The sequence below is a fragment of the Mesoplodon mirus genome (genome assembly GCF_964341445.2).
Source record: "Mesoplodon mirus genome assembly, chromosome: 4".
Classification (NCBI taxonomy): Eukaryota; Metazoa; Chordata; class Mammalia; order Artiodactyla; family Ziphiidae; genus Mesoplodon; species Mesoplodon mirus.
This window is the reverse complement of record NC_138979.1, coordinates 83,590,247-83,612,756: the sequence shown is the minus strand read 5'-3', so window position 1 is coordinate 83,612,756 and position 22,510 is coordinate 83,590,247. Positions and strand designations below refer to the sequence as shown.

Below are 22,510 nucleotides of genomic sequence, written 5' to 3'. Positions count from 1 at the left end.
TCTAATAATTCTGTGGCAGTAAAATTTACTTTTTCCCTTTTGATAATCGTACTTCGATGTTGAAAACTTATAATACGTTATTTCTTAGATGTGCCTTATATACCTTCTTGCATGAGTGGATCGAGAAACTTTAAGATGACTAAACTAGAGGATCCAAGAAATGTAGGCATACCAGTAGCCCACATGGGTATGGAAAAACATGAATATTTTTATGAACTATTATTCTACAAGTGTATATCCAAGCTGATCAGTTCATAACCCTTTCTCTGATGAGAAATGAATTATACATTCAGCTGAACTGTCATCCCAACTGTGCACTTCCTAAATTACAGGACAAACTGAAGAACATGATAAATACCTGTAGTATAACGGTGTAAATGATGCTGCTGTATTGCATTCAAGATGTGCTGTTGCATTTTACCATCAGCTTTCACATTTACCTTCTCGGGGTCATGATTTGTTGCTCTGATTAAAGATCACTTTTCTCCTCATCAATCAGCATGTTCACATTGGTACATGTGCATTTTTCTATTTTATAAAGGCTTTTGGAACATAATCTTCCTTTTGAAATCTTAACTGCATGTTTTGTTAAACCTGTACTCCTATTTTTTCTTCAGTATCTATAGTGGATTCATATGTCTGTCTTGTTGCAGTCCTAACTTCCCCCAAGAAACAAAACACCAAAACCTAAAGTATTCACTGCCAAGGCCAAGCATGAGGGTTCTGCTCAGTACTAACTGCATGAATATATAGTTGGCTTTCATAGTTACGTGTAATTGATTCTATGTCCCTTTTGCCTTTTAGATTCTCCTGAAAAATATCCTCACTTGAAGGTAAAAACTTATATTTTTGTCTTGAATTATTAACTACAGATTGTATCAAATGTACATTATTTATTAATCAACTTGTTTCAAAACCCATTCAGCCTGCAGTTGGAGTGAAAGATTCTGTTCCTAATAAAGCAGTAGGAATGAAGGATTTACAAACAGCCAGATCAGGTAAATTTTGCAGTGCAAATTTCACTCTGGAAAGAGGTACACTAAAATATTTGAAACGCTCACAGCCTTCATATTCCTAATTCTTTTTTCTTTTGTTTTTGCAAGTTTAATTGAAGGATTTGACATAAATAAGGCACATGTTATTGTTGGTATCCATGTTTTGAAAAAAAGATATTTACAAGCATAAGAAAAAGATATTTTTAAAATGTAAGCTTTAACTCAGATGTTTCTATGTACGTTTCAATACCCTAAAGTTCTCAGTTAGGAATCTCTGTACTTCTTAGGGATTCTCAGAGGTTAATTATTAGATTCTAAGATTTTTCCAGTTTTATAAAATGCTTATTTGAATTCTGACCTTAACCTAGAGTAAAGCTTCACTTGCTAACATGTCAATTGTATTTCAAATTTAATTATTTCATTTTAGTGGTGTTACACGGATGAGCTTAAACCAACCAGATGTTTTGATTAGCAGACTCTGTGTGTGTGTGTGTGTGTGTGTGTGTGCGTGTGTGTGGTCTTTGATTATTAAAAGTGGGGGAAAGTAATCATACCTTAATGACGATTTGATAGACACAATCTTGTAAAACAGTAATTCTGAACGTTTTGGGCTTTAAGATCCTTTTATTTATTTGTTTGTTATTTTTTATGATGCAGATATATAGGATCCTTTTATACTTTTAAAAATTATTGAGAATCCCAAGGAACTTTTGTTTAAGTAGGTTGTATCTACTGATGTTTACTGTATTGGAAAATAAAACTGAAAAATTTAAAATACAAGCACACACAATCATACATTCTATTAGCCATTAGAAGTATGACGTTATCACATATCTTGTCTCTGGAAAACTGCTCTGTACACTTAAAACAGAATGAGAATGGAAATAACGTTTACTGTTATTGTGAAAATAGTTTTGACCTCTTGGACCCCTTGAACGGTTGAGTCTTGGGACTCCAGGGATGCTCAGGTGACACTTGAGAACCACTGTTTTAAACCATTTACAGAGCTCATGGATGTGAAATGATAAAGGGACGCTTGTGATGAAACAGGCTTTAAACTTTCACTTTTACATTTCTTGCTTTCTTCTTTGATTTGTCTTTTTTTTAATGTATACAGCAGGTTCTTATTAGTCATCAATTTTATACACATCAGTGTATACATGTCATTCCCAATCTCCCAATTCATCCCACCACCATCCCCAACGCCCTGCGGTTTTCCCTCCTTGGTGTCCATACGTTTGTTTTCTACAACTGTGCCTCAATTTCTGCCCTGCAAACCAGTTCATCTGTACCATTTTTCTAGGTTCCACATATATGCGTTAATATACGATATTTGTTTTTCTCTTTCTGACTTACTTCACTCTGTATGACAGTCTCTGGATCCATCCACGTCTCAACAAATGACCCAATTTCATTCCTTTTTTATGGCTGAGTAATATTCCATTGTATATATGTACCCCATCTTCTTTATCCATTCGTCTGTCGATGGGCATTTAGGTTGCGTCCATGACCTGCCTACGGTAAATAGTGCTGCAGTGAACATTGGGGTGCATGTGTCTTTTTGAATTATGGTTTTCTCTGGGTATATGCCCAGTAGTGGGATTGCTGGATCATATGGTAATTCTATTTTTAGTTTTTTAAGGAACCTCCATACTGTTCTGCATAGTGGCTGTATCAGTTACATTCCCACCAACAGTGCAAGAGGGTTCTCTTTTCTCCATACCCTGTCCAGCCTTTGTTGTTTGTACATTTTCTGATGAAGCCCATTCTAACTGGTGTGAGGTGATACCTCATTCTAGTTTTGATTTGTATTTCTCTAATAATTAGTGATGTTGAACAGCTTTTCATGTGCTTCTTGGCCATCTGTATGTCTTCTTTGGAGAACTGTCTATCTAGGTCTTCTGCCCATTTTTGGATTGGGTTGTTTGTTTTTTTAATATTGAGCTGCATGAGCTGTTTATATGTTTTGGAGATTAATCCTTTGTCCGTTGATTTGTTTGCAAATATTTTCTCCCATTCTGAGGGTTGTCTTTTTATCTTGTTTATGGTTTCCTTTCCTGTGCAAAAGCTTTGAAGTTTCACTAGGTCCCATTTGTTTATTTTTGTTTTTATTTCCATTACTCTAGGAGGTGGATCAAAAAAGATCTTGCTGTGATTAATGTCAAAGAGTGTTCTTCCTATGTTTTCCTCTAAGAGATTTATAGTGTCCAGTCTTACATTTAGGTCTCTAATCTATTTTGAGTTTATTTTTGTGTATGGTGTTAGGGAGTGTTCTAATATCATTCTTTCCATGTATCTGTCCAGTTTTCCCAGCACCACTTATTGAAGAGACTGTCTTTCTCCATTGTATGTCCTTGCCTCCTTTGTCATAGATTAGTTGACCATAGGTGTGTGGGTTTACCTCTGGGCTTTCTATCTTGTTCCATTGATCTATGTTTCTGTTTTTCTGCCAGTACCATATTGCCTTGATTACTGTAGCTTTGTAATATAGCCTGACGTCAGGGAGTCTAATTCCTCCATCTGCGTTTTTTTTTCCCTCAAGACTGCATTAGGTATTCGGGGTCTTTTTTGTCTCCATACAAATTTTACGATTTTTTGTTCTAGTTCTGTAAAAAATGCCATTGGTAATTTGATAGGGATTGCATTGAATCTGTAGATTGCTTTGGGTAGTATAGTCATTTTCACAATATTGATTCTTCCAATCCAAGAACATGGTTTATCTCTCCATCTGTTGGTACCATCTTTAATTTCTTTCATCAGTGTCTTATACTTTTCTGCATACAGATCTTTTGTCTCCCTAGGAGGGTTTATTCCTAGGTATTTTATTCTTTTTGTTGCAATGGTAAATGAGAGTGTTTCCTTAATTTCTCTTTCATATTTTTCATCATTAGTGTATAGGAATGCAAGAGATTTCGGTGCATTAATTTTGCATCCCGCACTTTTACCAAATTCTTTGATTAGCTCTAGTAGTTTTCTGGTGGCATCTTTAGGATTCTCTATGTATGGTATCATGTTATCTGTAAACACTGACAGTTTTACTTCTTCTTTTGCAATTTATATTCCTTTTATTTCTTTTTCTTCTCTGATTGCTGAGGCTAGGACTTCCAAAACTATGTTGAATAATAGTGGTGAGAGTGGACATCCTTGTCTTGTTCCTGATCTTAGAGGAAATGGTTTCAGTTTTTCACCATTGAGAATGATGTTTGCTCTGGGTTTGTAATATATGACCTTTATTATGTTGAGGTAGGTTCCCTCTATGCCCACTTTCTGGAGAGTTTTTATCATAAATTGGTGTTGAATTTTGTTGAAAGCTTTTTCTGCATCTATTGAGATGATCATATGGTTTTTCTTCAATTTGTTAATATGGTGTATCACATTGATTGATTTGTGTATATTGAAGAATCCTTGCATCCCTGGGATAAATCCCAGTTGATCATGGTGTATGATCCTTTTAGTGCAGTGTTGGATTTTGTTTGCTAGTATTTTGTTGAGGATTTTTGCGTCTATAGTCATCAGTGATATTGGTCTGTAATTTTCTTTTTTTGCCGTATCTTTGTCTGGTTTTGGTATCAGGGTGATGGTGGCCTCGTAAAATGAGTTTGGGAGTGCTCCTTCCTCTGCAATTTTTTGGAAGAGTTTGAGAAGGATGGGTGTTAGCTCTCCTCTAAATGTTTGATAAAATTCGCCTGTGAAGCCATCTGCTCCTGGACTTTTGTTTGTTGGAAGATTTTTCATCACAGCTTCAATTTCATTACTTGTGATTGGTCTGTTCATATTTTCTGTTTCTCCTGGTTCAGTCTTGGAAGGTTATACCTTTCTAAGAATTTGTCCATTTCTTCCAGGTTGTCCATTTTATTGGCATAGAGTTGCTTGTAGTAGTCTCTTAAGATGCTTTGTCTTTCTGCGGTGTCTGTTGTAACTTCTCCTTTTTCATTTCTAATTTTATTGATTTGAGTCCTCTCCCTCTTTTTCTTGATGAGTCTGGCTAATGGTTTATCAATTTTGTTTATCTTCTCAAAGAACCAGCTTTTAGTTTTATTGATCTTTGCTATTGTTTTCTTTGTGTCTATTTCATTTATTTCTGCTCTGATCTGTATGTTTTCTTTCCTTCTGCTAACTTTGGGTTTTGTTTGTTCTTCTTTCTCTAGTTCCTTTAGGTATAAAGCTAGATTATTTATTTGAGATTTTTCTTGTTTCTTGAGGTAGGCTTGTATAGCTATAAACTTCCCTCTTAAGACTGCTTTTGCTGCATCCCATAGGTTTTGGATTGTTGTGTTTTCATTGTCATTTGTCTCTAGGTATTTTTTGATTTCCTCTTGGATTTCTTCAGTGATCTCTTGGTTATTTAGCAATTTACTGTTTAGCCTCCATGTGTTTGTGTATTTTTTGTTTTTCCACTGTAATTCATTTCTAATCTCATAGTGTTGTGGTCAGAAAAGATGCTTGATATGATTTCAATTTTCTTAAATTTACTGAGGCTTGGTTTGTGACCCAAGATGTGATTTATCCTGGAGAATGTTCTGTGCGCACTTGAGAAGAAAGTGTAATCTGCTGTTTTTGGATGGAATGTCCTATGAATATCAATTAAATCTATCTGGTCTATTGTGTCATTTAAAGCTTCTGTTTCCTTATTTATTTACATTTTGGCTGATCTGTCCATTGGTGCAAGTGAGGTGTTAAAGTCCCCCACTATTATTGTGTTACTGTTGATTTCCTCTTTTACAGCTGTTAGCCGTTGCCTTATATATTCAGGTGGTCCTATGTTGGGTGCATATATATTTATAATTGTTATATATTCTTCTTGGATTGGTCCCTTGATCATTATATAGTGTCCTTCCTTGTCTTTTGTAACATTCTTTATTTTAAAGTCTATTTTATCTGATATGCGTATTGCTACTCCAGCTTTCTTTTGATTTCCATTTGCATGGAATATCTTTTTCCATCCCCTCACTTTCAGTCTGTATGTGTCCGTAGGTCTGAAGTGGGGCTCTTGTAGACAGCATATATATGGGTTTTGTGTTTGTATCCATTCAGCAAGCCTGTGTCTTTTGGTTGGAGCATTTAATCCATTCACGTTTAAGGTAATTATCAATATGTATGTTCCTATGACCATTTTCTTAATTCTTTTGGGTTTGTTTTTGTAGGTCCTTTTCTTCCCTTGTGTTTCCCACTTAGAGAAGTTCCTTTAGCATTTGTTGTAGAGCTGGTTTGGTGGTGCTGAATTCTCTTAGCTTTTGCTTGTCTGTAAAGCTTTTGATTTCTCCGTGGAGACTGAATGAGATCCTTGCTAGGTCGAGTAATCTTGGTTGTAGGTTCTTCCCTTTTATCACTTTAAGTGCATCATGCCACTCCCTTCTGGCTTGTAGAGTTTCTGCTGAGAAATCAGCTGTTAACCTTATGGGAGTTCCCTTGTATGTTATTTGTCATTTTTCCCTTGCTGCTTTCAGTAATGTTTCTATGTGTTTAATTTTTGCCACTTTGATTACTGTGTGTCTCGGCATGTTTCTCTTTGGGTTTATCCTGTATGGGACTCGCTGCACGTCCTGGACTTGAGTGGCTATTTCCTTTCCCATGTTAGGGAAGTTTTCGACTATAATCTCTTCAAATATTTTCTCTGGTCCTTTCTCTCTCTCTTCTCCTTTTGGGACCCCTATAATGCGAATGTTGTTGCGTTTAATGTTGTCTCAGACGTCTCTTAGGCTGTCTTCATTCTTTTTTCTTTATTCTCTTCTGCTCAGTGAATTCCGCCAATCTGTCTTCCAGGTCACTTATCTGTTCTTCTGCCTCAGTTATTCTGCTATTGATTCCTTCTACTGTTGTTTTCATTCCAATTATTGTATTGTTCATCTCTGTTTGTTTGTTCTTTAACTCTTCTAGGTCTTTTTTAAACATTTCTTGCATCTTCTCGATCTTTGCCTCCATTGTTTTTCCGAGGTCCTGGATCATCTTCACTATCATTATTCTGAATTCTTTTTCTGGAAGGTTTCCTACCTCCACTTCATTTAGTTGTTTTTCTGTGGTTTTGTCTTGTTCCTTCATCTGGTACATAGCCCTCTGCCTTTTCATCTTGTCTATCTGTCTGTGAATGTGGTTTTTGTTCCACAGGCTGCAGGATTGTAGTTCTTGTTTCTCCTGTCTGCCCTCTCGTGGATGAGGCTATCTGTGAGGCTTGTGCAGGTTTCCTGATGGGAGGGAGTGGTGGTGGGTAGAGCTGGGTGTTGCTCTGGTGGGCAGAGCTCAGTAAAACTTTAATCCACTTGACTGCTGATGGGTGGGCCTGCGTTCCCTCCCTGTTGTTTGTTTAGCCTGAGACAACCCAACAGTGGAGCCTACCTGGGCTCTTTGGTAGGGCTAATGGCAGACTCTGGGAGGGCTCACGCCAAGGACTACTTCCCAGAACTTCTGCTGCCCGTGTTCTTGTCCACACGATGAGCCACAGCCAACCCCCGCCTCTGCAGGTGACCCTCCAACACTAGCAGGTAGGTCTGGTTCAGTCTCCCGTGGGGTCACTGCTCCTTCTTCTGGGTCCCACTGCACACAGTAGTTTGTGTGTGCCCTCCAAGACTGGAGTCTGTTTTTCCCCCAGTCCTGTCAAAGTCCTGCAGTCAAATCCCACTAGGCTTCAAAGTCTGATTCCCTAGGAATTTCTCTTCCCATTGCCGGACCCCCAGGTTGGGAAGCCTGATGTGGGGCTCAGAACCTTCACTCCAGTGGGTGGACTTCTGTGGTATAAGTGTTCTCCAGTCTATGAGTCACCCACCCACCTGTTATGGGATTTGATTTTGCTGTGACTGTGCCCCTCCTACTGTCTCATTGTGGCTTCTCCTTTGTCTTCGGATGTGGGGTATCTTTTTTGGTGAGTTCCAGTGTCTTCCTGTCGATGATTGTCCAGCACCTAGTAGTGGTTCTGGTGTTCTCACAAGAGGGACTGAGAGCATATCCTTGTACTCCACCATCTTGGTTCAGCTCTTATTTGTCTTAAGAAGTTGAAATCTGACAATTTTACTTTCGTTAAAAAAAAGGAAAATATTTTTGTTATGTATTCATTTCCTGTGTCATGGCACTGTATGCTCTTTGGATCTAGTGTGGACCTAGACTTATCCTATTTTTACCAGGAAACAATTAGTCACTCAAGGCTATCATTTCTTTTGTAAATTTATGATATTTATCCAAGCCTTAAAAAATGAGTTCTGAAGATATTGGTGCATTGAAGAAAGACCATCTCATTGTATTAAAGTAGTACCATTCATTAAAAGATTTTTTAAAACCCATGTCTCTGGAACACACAATACTGTCATGCATATTTAAACATAAAATAAATGGTTAGACATAATTTTGTTAATGAAAAAATTTATATGTTGAAGAGACGTAATTATTAATAAATCTCCTAAGGTATACAGAATATGTAATAGAGATTGATGAGTGAATCAAAGTAAGTAACACTAGAAAAGTAAAAATTAGAAAAAATGAGAGGCAATACTTAACGTATCTATATGAATGGCAATGACGTGTAAGATACAATAAGCCATGAAGGAATAGTGTGTTTGGGGGGAGAGGAGGACATGGGACTGCTTCTCTGAAGAAAGAATTTGTTCAGGTTAGTATTTGTATTAGTATTTGTATTAGTATTCACATTCTAATAAACGGAAACTTTGTTTTTGGATTTTTCAGAGTGGGATTCTGCTAGTTTGTTGCTCAATAATGAGACTTGTCAAAGAGCTGGGCATTTGAAAGTTGATGATAAATATCCATTTGTGTCACAATCAATGACCAAAAATCAGTCAGCATCCACAGAATTTGGACAGATGACCTTAACAGATAAAGAAAAGATTAATATCGGAGTGTTGTTTCTGTTAGGGGATTACACGCTCCGTGACCTGTGTGAGTCACAACTGCCAGAAAACAGAGACAGCAAACAATGTAATAAATAAGCACAGAGCACTCAACCGTAGGCCACCTCGGCATGGCTTCACCATAATCCTGATGTTTCCAAAATCATTTTGTGGCAAAATCTGCTTTGTGTCTACTCCTTTTATTCAACCTGCAGCCAAACGTCTTTTAGCAAGACGTTTGCATTCTTCCTCTGACCAAAGCAACATAATAAATAACAAAGGGAATTAGGAGAGAGAATAGGTTCATTAGGCTAGTATTTAGCATACACCTGAGAGTGGGTAGCAAGATTATATTTAGAACTTTGGGACTAGTTGGGAAACCTAGGCAGACATCTGAAGATTCCCTTCTCAAAATGTAGTTTCTTAGCTTTATTTTTGTTTAGCTCTGAATTCATTAGTATTAGTTATAACTATATTCAATGTAACGAAAAAAGCACCTCCAAAACCAAATACTAAACTATTTCTTGTATTTTGTATGAGTTTATATATTTTAGAATTGGCTTTCCCAGCAGTAATGGGAGTCATTGGGGATTGCTACATAGTCCCTCCTTCTTAGCTGTGTCCACATAGTATACCAAATTATTATTTTTAATGAATTAATAGTTCACAAGGGATATTGGTTTTAAGGAGTGCTGATCATTTAAAGATAGTGTAAGGAAAATCAATTCTAATTCTACTAGGATGCCCAGTCTATTGATTAACCACATCTAATATATGTTCTACATAAATACCGATTAATTTAGTGCCCTTAATCAGTCATATGATCAGGGCTATAGTAATAAATCATACACTGTTTTCTTTTTCCAGTCCTATAGTTTTATCTTCTTGTCTTTCCTTACCTGTGGAATTAATGTTACATTTACAAAAGATTCTCAGTTATCTCCTAGAGTAGTGACTACAAGCTATAAACTCAAAGTTTTTTTTATCTATACAAGTGACTTGTTTGCTCTCATTTTTCCATGAGCTTGGTAGGTCCAAGAAGCACAAATTCAAATGAAACACCTACACGAGCCCCCTCAACACAGGAAGATGTGAAACAGGAAAACTGGAAACTAAATACAAGCAACTTAAAACAGTTCATGCAGATCATTTCTCTTCTCAGTTGATACCTTTTATAAAGTAATAAGCAGAGTCTAGTTCTTGAGGGGCCCAGGATTCGTGCATTTATTTATTTAATAAAGATTTATTCTATGCTGGGTCCTGGTAATTTTATATCCTAAATATTTCTGGAAACAGTTCCTCAGTGTAGCCTGCATCATCTTTTTTTTTTTTTGCATTATAATGCCATCAAATTCTTCTCCCTCTATTTATTTGTATGGCCTTCAAATTCATCCCTCCCGCAGCATTTAGAGTGATCTATCTCAAATGCACCAGTGATCGTGAACCACTCTTTAAAGCATATTAATGTCCAGCCATCTTAGAATGACACGAGGCTTTCGTAATCTAACTTCTACCTGACTCTCCCTCTCTAGCCCTTTCTGTCTGTCCTTTGCTCTGGAATTCTGAACTGCTGGTGATGCTCTCTCATCTATCCCTGTATTTTAGACAACTATTCACCCTGTTTTATGTATGCTTCTCTGCCTGTCTTGCTACAGCTTTCCATGCTCTCTCCCTTTCCTGCCCTCTATTCCCTTGAATCTGACTGACCTCACTGTGTAAGTCTCAGCTCAGGCATTATCTCTAGAAAAGCCATCCCTGACACCTTTTATCTACATTCTTCTTTAAACTCCATGTTTAGTACTGAGCAGGAACTCAATAAATAATTATTGAGTAAAATAAAGACTGTTTATACAAAGATGATTTCAAGAGATTGCCCTCTACAGTCTAGAAGCAAAGAGGATAGACGTGAAGAAATAATTTACAGTTCAGGTGATGAAGATACACTAGAAAAATCTATAAAGTACTAAGGTAGCTACTAGGAAAGAGATACCTATTTGGGGAAAGAGAGCTGTAATCAAGGAGGACTTCACGAAGCAGGCTGAGTCTTAAAAGATGAAAAGAACTTTGTCAGAAGAGTAGAGGAAAACATTTCAGATTAAGGAACTGATAAAAGCATGAAAAGTAACAGTAATTTTGGAAACCATGAATAACGTTGCAGTTGAAGCTTGGTGTATTGTTAAATAGGTACTATTATGAAGTAGAGAACAGAGTATATTGTGACTTTCTATGTTTGTCCTGTATTTTTAAATTTTGTTTGTTTGTTTGTTTTGCGGTAAGCGGGCCTCTCACTGTTGTGGCCTCTCCCACTGCGGAGCACAGGCTCCAGACGCACGGGCCTAGCGGCCATGGCTCACGGGGCCAGCTGCTCTGCTTCATGTGGGATCTTCCCGGACCGGGGCACGAACCCGTGTCCCCTTCATCGGCAGGCGGACTCTCAACCACTGCGCCACCAGGGAAACCCTTTGTTTGGTTTCTGATTGTTCTGTTCATTGATGTTTGGTGGATGAATTTGTCAATGAATCTTTGAGATGTTTGTGTGCCTGTAACCTGGTGACATCTGGTATTTCCCAGATGGTTTGTTGGAGTTTTAGGTAATTAGAAGTATTTCTTAAAGAAGTAAATATTCAGCTAAAGATTAAGCTTAATTTAAATTGTCATTTGATAAAATTTTTTAAATCTATTTTTATAAAGATTATGTCTTTTATCTAACTGTTCTAAGTAGTTAATTTTAACTAAACATATAGATTTGTCAGCAGAACTAGACTTAGAAATAACATCGGAGGAAGCACAAGAAAGGCTTGATGGAAGTGAAAATAACCACTCACAGGTATGTAAAAATGTAAATGTAAATTTCTGGCTCAATATTGTTTTCTATGTTTTAACAACAGAGTTCAAGTGAAATTACCTTTCAAAATTAACCTCTTAGAATTGATAGATAATAATTTAATAGTTAGTGTTTATAGTGCTTTAATTACAAAGCTTAAAATATTGTTAGAATCTATTATAATTTATAGTTAAACTTTGTCCTTGGAATTGAGGCAAAAAAATTTCCTGAATATTGTTTGCTTCTTCCTTATATGATAACGAAGGTGATAATCAAATACTGAATCGTATGATTAAGCAGTTGAAATTATGAACAGTATATTAGTGATGGTCCGTGAGTTAGATTCATGGAAGGAGAAATCATTCCCAGCTGTTCAAAATTTGCAGTTTCAAATTGCCAGTCACTAATGCCAAGATTAAAGATTTATTCTGTCTTGTGACCTCTATGTAATCGACCTAAAGATCGACATTCAGGGAGAGAAGGGGTCATACAATCAACCCAATTGCCTATTAAGGAAGCAGACCTTCCAGAATTGGACCTTTGTTGTTAGGGTACAAACAATAACTTTCTAATTTATTTCATTTCAGGGTAGGAAACCAATAAATAATATTAAACAATGTTTTATCCACTTTCATTAGTGGATATTAGAATATAATATAACTGAATGAAAGCAGGTATTACATCAATGTATAATACTATCATAATATATAATTTGCATTAAAATTTAGGAATTTGTTCCTCTTTCTGATTGATGTTAATTGATTTTGGCTCCTAGTAATTTAAGGTTTGTCTATTCTCCAGTTACTAGTCCTTAAAAAAAAATGCTTACGTGCACATAGGGACTTTTTAAGGTACGGTGAGGTGAAATATTTTTAAGTAAGGAAGGCTTTGTAACATTAAAAATCATCTCCTAATTCATTTTTGGTAGATTTAACATATATGAATTATTTAGTTCAAACAAACAGTGACAAAATTGGGTTGGTGAGTTCATGTTTTTCTCCTGTTTCAGGCTAAGGCAAGTTATTTTTCACTTCTTAGTTGTAATCCAGTGATTTGTGAGTAGCTAAACATAGATTAAGAAGTTTAATGGTTAAAGTTTAATTATTTTCAATTTTTCTTTGTCTGTACTTGATTACTTAAGGATAAAGTTATTTTACAAACATGTACCCTGACAGAAAAGACATCTGAAAATCAAATCAAGCCAATTGATCTTCCACTTTTGCATCTGCAAAAAATGCCTCAAGAACCAGAAATGAATAAGGAATGTGGTAGAGAGGACATATCTGTATGTTCAGGACTTCCTTGTGTACAAAAGCATGAGGAAATGTGGATCAAATGAGGCAAATTAGGGTGGAAAAATAACTTCAAACGCATCACAAATAAGTTAAAGTGGAAGTTTGGTGGAACTTTTGAAAAATACAAAATTACTGTTTGTCCTGAGGAAGAGCCACTACATGATAACCCTAAAGAAGGAGCAAACATAAAGGAAATACCTTCTAATTTGACAAATAATATACCTGACTGTCAGGCAAAAGTTGCATTTTGAGTATTTGTCTCTCTAGCATTCCAAGCATTTCCTGAACAAAAAGAACCCAGGCTTGAAAATGTTTTTCCATCTTATTTAACCTCTGGGCCTTGGGGAAATTCTTGTCCGTCATCTTCACAGCTTTATTTAAATGAAAATAAATTAGACTATGAAAGTGATAAACCAGACACTGAACATGTTTTTAACAAAAATGAGGAGAGTTTTTATAATGATACAGAAAATAAAAAAGTAAGGGACTCAGTAGTTACATTTGAAATGCAAGAAGACCAAGAGTTTGATATGCAAATGTTACAAAATATGAACCAAAATACCACTAATTGGAAATTAGACTCGGATGTATACCTCAGTCTAGTAATCCCAAAAGACTTTTTGATTTATGGCTTGCCCGCTCCAATGAAATGAAACACATGCTTCAACTAAAAAGTCGTGATATTTCTGCTGTTACAAATACTTATAAGAAAACCAAACCAATACAAGACTGGTTCCAGAAGCCATTGCTTGCAGATAATTGCAGTGCTAATAACTATAAAAGCATGCAACCTGAATTAGAAAATGGGAGTTCTTCTCCACCGAATAGTAACAGAACATCCAAAGTGTATCTAAATGAAGAATTACAGCAAGATATGCAAAGGCTTAAGAATGAGATAAGCATGTTACAAGTAGAGTTCCAGGCTTTGGAAAAAGAGAAAATTCAACTTCAAAAAGAGATAGAGGTTCATTTGCTGCTACTTTGTTCTTTCTCTTTATCAATGATCTCTGATCCATTCTGATTTTCCACTTAGTAATAAAATGGGGTCAGCTAAATAGGTAATTGTGTAGAAATAGATTACTTCTGCCATCTAAATAACAGGAAACTATTTTCATGGCTTTTGTTCCTTAATCAACCTAAGTCTCTCTCTGTCAGTCTTTCATATGAACTGGGAAACTAATTTAGCTACATACCATGTGACCTTCTGAGCCAGAATTTCCACAAAGGAAATTGCTTAAGAAATATAATAAGCTAGGGTTTGGGTTTTTTTTTTTTTTAATCTATTGGGTTTTAAATATAAATTACACTCTATAGTATGGGAAGGAAGCAGTGACTGAAAGAAGGGACATAAACACGTATTCCTGCTAAACTGATCTCTTTATTGTGCTTTAGTGTATGCGATCTTCTTTGCTTTACTCAATCGCTTGGCACTTAGAATTCCAACATGGCCACTTCAAGATATTTTTAATAACAAATACATGTACTCCCACATATTCTTTAATCACCACTCTCAGATGTTTCTGTTGAGTCAGACCTTTACATTGTGTTGTTTAATAAAATGTGGTAAGTTTTGACATGTATGATTTTATCATTTAGGTAGTATAAACCCTCAGCAAAACAAATTCAGTATTTATCTCCAAAGGAGAAAACTGAGTTTTGATGTGCAATGAGGGTTTTTTTTTCCTTCCAGTAATAGATTTTTTAATTTGTTTGTTTGCTCTTTTGTGTATGAGGTGCATTGACTGAGTTTTAAAGATAGACAAAAATCTGTAGATATTCTCCTTTGAAAGAAAAAGAGATGAGCCCTACCCCCAACTGAGGCATTAAATTACTTTGCCAAAGTCACACTTTTAACTTATCTGATTAATCTGATGAATTCATTTGGTAATTTATCAGATTCAGGGTTACAGAATTGTATCATCTCTTTTGGTGCCATGAAATGATAGGAAATGCCACTTTAGGGGCTTTGGAATAATCATTGAACCTTTCTTGGTTTTATTCCCATTATTGGTAAATAGTGGGGCTAAAGTAGATAATTACTTCTATACCCTTTAGCTATAAAAGTTCATGGTTATTGAATGTGAAATTGGGAGGCATTACTCATTTTCCAGAATTCCACACTAACTAACAGTTCATCAATTTCACTCTACTCCTGTTTTTTGGTAAACTTTGGTTCATATATTTTAGTGAACACCGTCACTTTTTTGATATTCCCAGGATCCAAATGAAAAAAGAATTGTAAAAGGCAGTGGGGGAAGAATAGCTTCAGTGCAGAAAGAAGGATGTTTCCTTTTTGTTACTGAAGCACCAAGGTGTCCCGTCCTCTAAATTTGGCTGTTTAATGCAAAATCCAGGTGGTAAAGACCAAAGAGGACAAATTTTGTGTCTTTGTCTCTTTATTTCTCTGTCTCTGCCATCAGACAGGGAAGAGTGGATGTGAATAGCTGCACCACATTAAGAAAGCCCTTTTTGAAATTTTTAAAATTTTATTTCTTTTCCTCAAACAGAAAGAAGCAGACTTTACAAAAATTTCAATGACTTGTAATTAAAAAAATTAAAGTAAGCACAAAACTATTTTTATTGCTTAAAGCCGGGGCAAACTCTGAGTCAAGTAATTAATGACAATGAAAAGGTCTTTATAATGAATAAGGTAATAACAATTATATGTAGTGTCAAACTTTCATTAAAGGTTGAAGAAGCAAAGAAGAAGCACAAAAGTAGTGAAATGGAAGTATCAGAAAACATATATGATGCTGATGATAGTGGATTAATTCAACAGAGAAAGAGCAGAAAAACTAATAACCAACAGTTTCCTACCATGGAGAATGAAGATTCTGATAGGTAAGCCTATGTCAGTATTTAACAATAGATAATTGTTATTTTCCTATAAAACAAGTTCTCATTTGAGCTAATGTTCATGATTAACAAATTTTATATTTTTCTAGGGTTATAGTTATTTCTAATACTCTTGTCCTTTAGCCTTAATACTAGAGTTAATTGGTTAACACACCACTGTATTACAGTATTAGAGTATTCTGGATTTGACTGTATACTTACCTTTACCAGTGTGTTGTATATTTAAATATATTTTATGTTACTAATTAGCATCCTTTGATTTCAGCTTGAAGACTCCTTTCAGCATTTCTTGTGAGGCAGGTCTAGTGGTGATGACCTCCCTCAGCTTTGCTTTGTTTGGGAAAGCCTTTATCTCTCCTTCATTTCTGAAAGACAACTTTTCTGGATAGAGTATTCTTGGTTGGCAGGTTTTTTCTTTTAGCACTTTGAATATGTCGTCCTACTCTCTTGAAATCCATTGATAGACTTATGGGGGTTCCCTTATAATTTACAAGCCTCTTTACTTTTGCTGCTTTTAAGACTCTCTCTTTGTCTTTGATTTTTGACAGTTTTGTTATAATGTCTCCTGGCGAGGATTTCTTTAAGTTGAGTTTGCTTGGTGACCTATGTGCTTTAGGAACTTGGATATCCAAATCTCTCACCAGGTTTAGGAAGTTCTCAACCATTTTTTCTTTAAATAAGCTTCTGCCACCTTCTCCCTATTTTCTCTTTCTGGAACTGCCATGATTTATGAATTATTTCTTTTGATGGTATCTGGTAATTTATGTAGGCTTTCTTCCCACTTTTTCATTCTTTTTTTCTTTATTCTCCTCTGATTGGATAATTTCAAAGCTCCTGTCTCTTAACTCACAGATTCTTTCTTCTGTTTGATCCATTCTGCTGTCAGTGCTCTTTGTTGCATTTTTCCTTTCATTCATTGTATTCTTCAGCTCCAAAACTTCCATTTGGTTATTTTTTATTATTTCTATCTCTTTGTTAAACTCCTCATCTTGTTTGTGTATTACTTTCCTGATTTTATTGGGTTGTCTTTCTGTGTTTTCTTGTAGCTCACTGAGTTTCCTTAAAACTACTATTTTGAATTCTCTATCAGGTAGATTGCAGATCTCCATGTCTTTGGGATTTGCTAGTGGAAAATTATTGTGATCTTTTGGTAGTGTCATGTTTTCTTGATTTTTTTTATGCTACTTGAAGTTTTGCATTGCTGTCTTTGAATTTGAAGTAGCAGTCACCTATTCCAGTCTTTAATAACTGCCCTCTCCAATGTATCCCAACTTGCATTTTTTTGTTCCAGTGGTATGCTGGCACTTCTCTGCTGGAAACCTGGATTTCCACAAAGGCTCTCTCGTCTGTGGGTGATTGTCTAAGACAGTGTTTTCCAGGGGTTCCCTGGACGTTGCTAAGAGTGGCTGGAGCCAGTTCATGGACCACGCAGGGTCCACAGCTGGGCTGTGGTCTGCATGTCTGTTACCACTTGGGTGGGCAGGACTCTTCCCAGGTCCCTTGGTTTATGGTGCTGGATCCTGCAACTGCCACAAAGCCACTTTTGTCTGTGGATAGATGCCAAATTGTTGCTGGTGGTGGAGGGATACTATGAGGTACCTATCTTTCAGCCCTGATGCTGACATGACCCCAACATGTGGGTCTTTAAAAGTAAAAACCCTTGTATATTTCATCCTATCAAATAATGCAAGTAACATTATGTTTTTCCTTTCATTGTCAGCTTAATCCAATTTAATGCTTTGTTAATATTATTATGGTGTATTTTCTTTGTCCTTTAATGTTACTCTTTCTATTTATTGTTTAATCTCTTTTATAGAAAATTAATTACCAATGCAAAGATTTTATGTAAAAAACAATAGGTTTAGGTATTCTTTGTATTTTAAGTATTTAATATTTGCCTGAAAAGAATCTTTTGTTTTTTCAGGGCAACAAAGGAAACATCTAATGAAAAGAACAAGGTAGAGTAAAAAACTAATTATAAAAAATATTATCCTGTAGTAAAAAATTACTTTGTGAAAGGTATAGTGGAAAAATAGAAAATCTTCCTTTGTTGTAGATATATTTACTTTGAAAAAATAATTTAGAAACACTGTTGATAAAATTATCCCTTTGATAAAAATCTGTTCTTTTAAGAAGTATCTGTGTTTTTGCTTTAATAAAGAGATATTTATCACCTCTGTACACTTAGTATATTTTATAAGTATTTTGGGGACATTGTGAAATAGTATTTTTTATTTGTAGGTCAAAGAGCAAATTAATTCTATGGATGACCTTGATGACTTAACTCAGTCATCTGAAACAGCTCTTAAGGATTGCCAGATGCTTTACTCTAATTATAAGAATTTCATGTTGCTAATAGAACAACTTGGCATGGAGTGTAAAGGTAGGACCATGGTATAAATATGTATATTTATATGTATATTTTTGTGTATACTGTTGTAATATTTTATAGAATTCACCAGTGTAGCCATTTGGGCCTGGAATTTTCTTTGTGGGAAGGTCTTTAAGTAGGACTTTAGTTTCTTTTTTAGATATAGGGCTATTTAGTTTATTTGTTCTTTCTTTTTTTTTTTTTTTTTTTTTGCTGTATGCAGGCCTCTCACTGCTGTGGCCTCTCCCATTGCGGAGCACAGGCTCCAATGCGCAGGTTCAGCGGCCATGGCTCATGGGCCCAGCCGCTCCATGGCATGTGGGATCGTCCTGGACCCGGGCACGAACCCGTGTCCCCTGCATCGGCAGGTGGACTCTCAACCCCTGTGCCACCAGGGAAGCCCTATTTGTTCTTTCTTGATTGAGCTTTGCTATTTTCCCTCTTTCAAGGAATTTACCTACTTCATCTGAGTTGTCAAATTTATTTACATAATGTTCATAATATTACTCTGTCAGTCTTTTAATATCTATAGAATCTGTAGTAATTTCTCATTACTCATTTCTGTGAAATTGGTAATTTGTGCCTTCTCTCTCTTTTTTTTTTTTTCATTATCAGCCTGGCTAGAGGTTTATCACTTTTATTCATCTTCTGAACATATTTGGTTTCACGGGTTTTTTAAAAAATTATTTATTTATTTTTGGCTGTGTTGGGTCTTCGTTGCTGTGCTCAGGCTTTCTCTAGTTGCGGCAAGCGGGGGCTACTCTTCATTCAGTGTGCGGGCTTCTCATTGCTGTGGCTTCTCTTGTGGTGGAACATGGGTTCTAGGTATATGGGCTTCAGTAGTTGTGGCATGCGGGCTCAGTAGTTGTGGCTTGCGGATGGTAGAATGCAGGCTCAGTAGTTTGGGCACACAGGCTTACTTGCTCTGCGGTATGTGGCATCTTCCTGGACCAGGGATCAAACCCGTGTCCCTTGCATTGGCAGGTGGATTCTTAACCATTGTGCCACCAGGGAGTCCCTCATTGATTTTCCATGTCTTTTTTGTTTTGTTTGTTTTGTTTTTTCTCATTGATTTTTTCTTTGATGTTTTTTATTTCCTTTCTTCTGCTTGCTTTCGGTTTACTTTGCTCTTTTTTTAAAAAATATTTATTTATTTATTTTATTTTTGGCTGCGTTAGGTCTTTGTAGCAGCACGTGGGATCTTTTGTTGCACTGCATGGGCTTCTCTCTCTAGTTGTGGCGTGTGGGCTCAGTATTTGTGACACTCCAAATGGGGTGTGGGCTCCAGCGTGTGTGGGCTCTGTAGTTGTGGCATGCTGGCTCTCTAGTTGTGGCTTGCGTGTTCAGTCGTTGCAGTGGGCGGGCTTAGTTGCCCCATGGCATGTGGGGTTTTAGTCCCCCGACCAGGGATTGAACCCATGTCCCCTGGATTGGAAGGCAGATCCTTAACCACCGAACCATAAGGGAAGTCCCCTAATTTACTCTTTTTCTGGATTTTTATGTTGGAACCCAAGGTCATTGATTTGAGACCTTCTTTTCTAATATAGACATCCAGTGCTATAAATTTTCATGCAAGTAAGCAGCATTCCACAAATTGTAATATATTATGTTTTCATTTTTATTCAGTTCAAAATACTTTGTAATTCCTCTTTTCATTACCTCTTTAATCCAAGGATTATTTAGATGTGTGTTATTTAGTTTTCGAATATTGGAGTATTTTCCAGAAATATTTTTGTTCTTGATTTCCAGTTTGATTGCTTTGTGGTCAGAGAACATACTTTGTATGACTTAAATCCTTTTGACTTACTCCTTTATTTTATAACCCAGAATATAGTCTTCTTTTGGTAAGTGTTCCATGGCTACTGGAAAAGAATCGTGATGTTCAAGTCTACAGTATCCTTGATGATTTTCTGCCTGCTCTTTCTATCACTTACTCATTGAGGTGTATTGAAATCTCAGATTGTAATTGTGGATTTGTCTATTTTTCTTTGCAGTTCTCTCAAGTTTTGCTTCATATATTTTGAAGTTACTAGGCGCATAAACGTTTAGGGTTGTTATGCTTCTTATTAATTGACACTCTTATCATTATGAAATGACCTTGTTTATTGCTGATAATGTTTTTTGCTCTGAAGTCTACTTTGTTTGGTATTAATATAGCCAGTCTAGCTTAGCTTTGTTTTGTCACATGTTAGTGTGGTATATCTTATTTCTAACCTTATTACAAATTTATGTCTGTATGTTTAAAGTGCATTTCTTATAGGTGGCATACAGTTGGGTCTTGCTTTTTGATCCAGTCTGACAATCTGCTTTTTCTTAAAAATTAATTAATTAATTAATTTATTTATTTTTGGCTGTGTTGGGTCTTCATTGCTGCGCACAGGCTTTCTCTTGTTACGGCGAGTGGAGGCTACTCTTCATTGTGGTGCACAGGCTTCTCATTGCGGTGGCTTCTCTTGCTGTGGAGCACAGGCTGTAGGCCCATGGGCTTCAGTAATTGTGGCATGTGGGCTCAGTCGTTGTGGCGCATGGGTTTGTTGCTCCATGACGTGTGGGAGGACCAGGGCTCAAACCTGTGTCTCCTGCATTGACAGGTGGGTTCCTGACCACTGCGCCACCAGTGAAGTCCCTGACAATCTGCTTTTTAATTGAGGTTTTCAGACCATTTTCACTTAATGTGATTATTGATACAGTAGGTATGAATCTGTCATTATGCTGTTTGATTTCTGTTTATCCCATCTGTTCTTTGTTGCCCTTTTCTTTTTCTGCCATCTTTTAGATTAAACAAGTAATTTTTATGATGTAGTTTTATTTTTTTGTTTTTTTGGTTTATTAACTGTAACTCTTTTGTTTCACAATTTTAGTGGTTGCTTTAGGGTTTACAGTATTTTACTTAGGGTTATCACAGTCCACCTTCAAGTAATATTGTACCACATCATATATAGGATAAGAATATTACAAAATAGTTTACTGCCACTTCTTCTCTCCTTGTCAGATCCTCCTGGATCTGTGGGATTGTAGTTTTCATTAAGTTTAGAAAGTTGTTGGCCATTCTTTTCTTCAAATATTTTTTTTTCTGTTTCTTTCCTCCACCTCTTTGGGGCATTGTATATTTAGCCACTTGAATTCCTGGTCAGGGAATTAAGGTCCCGCATGCTGTGCGGCATGGCCAAAAAAAAAAAAAAGTATTTGTTCAATGTATGGATGAGTGAAGGTGAAAATGCACAGTGCTTTATACATAAAAATTACTCATATATTTCATTTCTATCTTTGTTTTCTTCCTAATGCAGATTCTGTTAGCTTATTGAAAATTCAGGATGCAGTTCTTTCATATGAAAGATTAATAGAACTTAAAAAAGATTACTCTGAACTACTTACAGAAAAAAATAAAAAAATGGAAAGTAAGGTTACTGGGCTACAAAAGGAGCTATCAGAAACAAAAGAAATGAAATCACAGTTAGAGCATCAAAAAGTGGAGTGGGAACAAGAGCTCTGCAGCTTGAGGTATTGAACGTCTTGGTTTTAAAGAAATATTTGAACTGTTTTTATTTACTGTAATACTACAGATGTGTATTTACTTTAATACTACGGGAAGTTTTATACCTGCTAACTTACCTGCTGGGATTTTACAGGGGAGAAAACTTCATTAGTATTGTGGAGTATGAAATTCTTGGAAATAATACAGCAAGTTCTTAACAGTGGATACTTCTACTAATAATTTAATGTATATATTTCCAAATCATCATTTTCATGACCATACAGAAGTCCTCCATACGAAGCCTCATTTTTTTTGTAATATCTTTTTTTAATTTTATTTTTTTATACAGCAGGTTCTTATTAGTTATCCATTTTATACATATTAGTGTATACATGTCAATCCCAAGCTCCAAGTTCATCCCACCCCCCTGCTTTCCCCCCTTGGTGTCTATACGTTTGTTCTCTACATCTGTGTCTCTATTTCTGCCTTGCAAACCAGTTTACCTGTACCATTTTTCTAGATTCCACATATATGCGTTAATATGCGTATTTGTTTTTCTCTTTCTGACTTACTTCACTCTGTATGACAGTCCCTAGATCCAACCACGTCTCAACAAGTGACCCAATTTCGTTCCTTTTTATGGCTGAGTAATACTCCATTGTATATATGTGCCACATCTTCTTTATCCATTCGTCTGTTGATGGGCATTTACATTGCTTCCATGACCTGGCTATTGTAAATAGTGCTTCAATGAACATTGGGGTGCTTGTGTCTTTTTGAATTATGGTCATTATTTGTTTAGCAAATTGAATGTCAGTTATTTTTTCATTTTTGTGTATTATATTTAATGCTACAAGGAATG

General features: G+C 36.1%; 1 protein-coding gene and 1 pseudogene across 2 annotated transcripts in view; one reads left to right on the top strand and one right to left on the bottom strand.

Annotated features, from left to right (window-relative positions):
* LOC309803326 (ankyrin repeat domain-containing protein 26-like) overlaps positions 1-22,510 on the bottom strand; it is a 361,186-nt pseudogene that overhangs the window by 174,158 nt on the left and 164,518 nt on the right. The gene's annotated exons all lie outside the window — the stretch shown is intronic.
* Positions 1-22,510, top strand: part of LOC309803322 (ankyrin repeat domain-containing protein 26-like) — a 138,971-nt gene that overhangs the window by 83,126 nt on the left and 33,335 nt on the right. The window contains exons 24-31 of the mRNA XM_082619393.1: positions 89-187; positions 805-833; positions 926-998; positions 11,572-11,654; positions 15,636-15,787; positions 17,727-17,760; positions 18,044-18,185; positions 21,461-21,674. Of these exons, the coding sequence (XP_082475519.1) occupies positions 89-187; positions 805-833; positions 926-998; positions 11,572-11,654; positions 15,636-15,787; positions 17,727-17,760; positions 18,044-18,185; positions 21,461-21,674 (826 nt within the window). The remainder of the gene's footprint in view (positions 1-88; positions 188-804; positions 834-925; positions 999-11,571; positions 11,655-15,635; positions 15,788-17,726; positions 17,761-18,043; positions 18,186-21,460; positions 21,675-22,510) is intronic.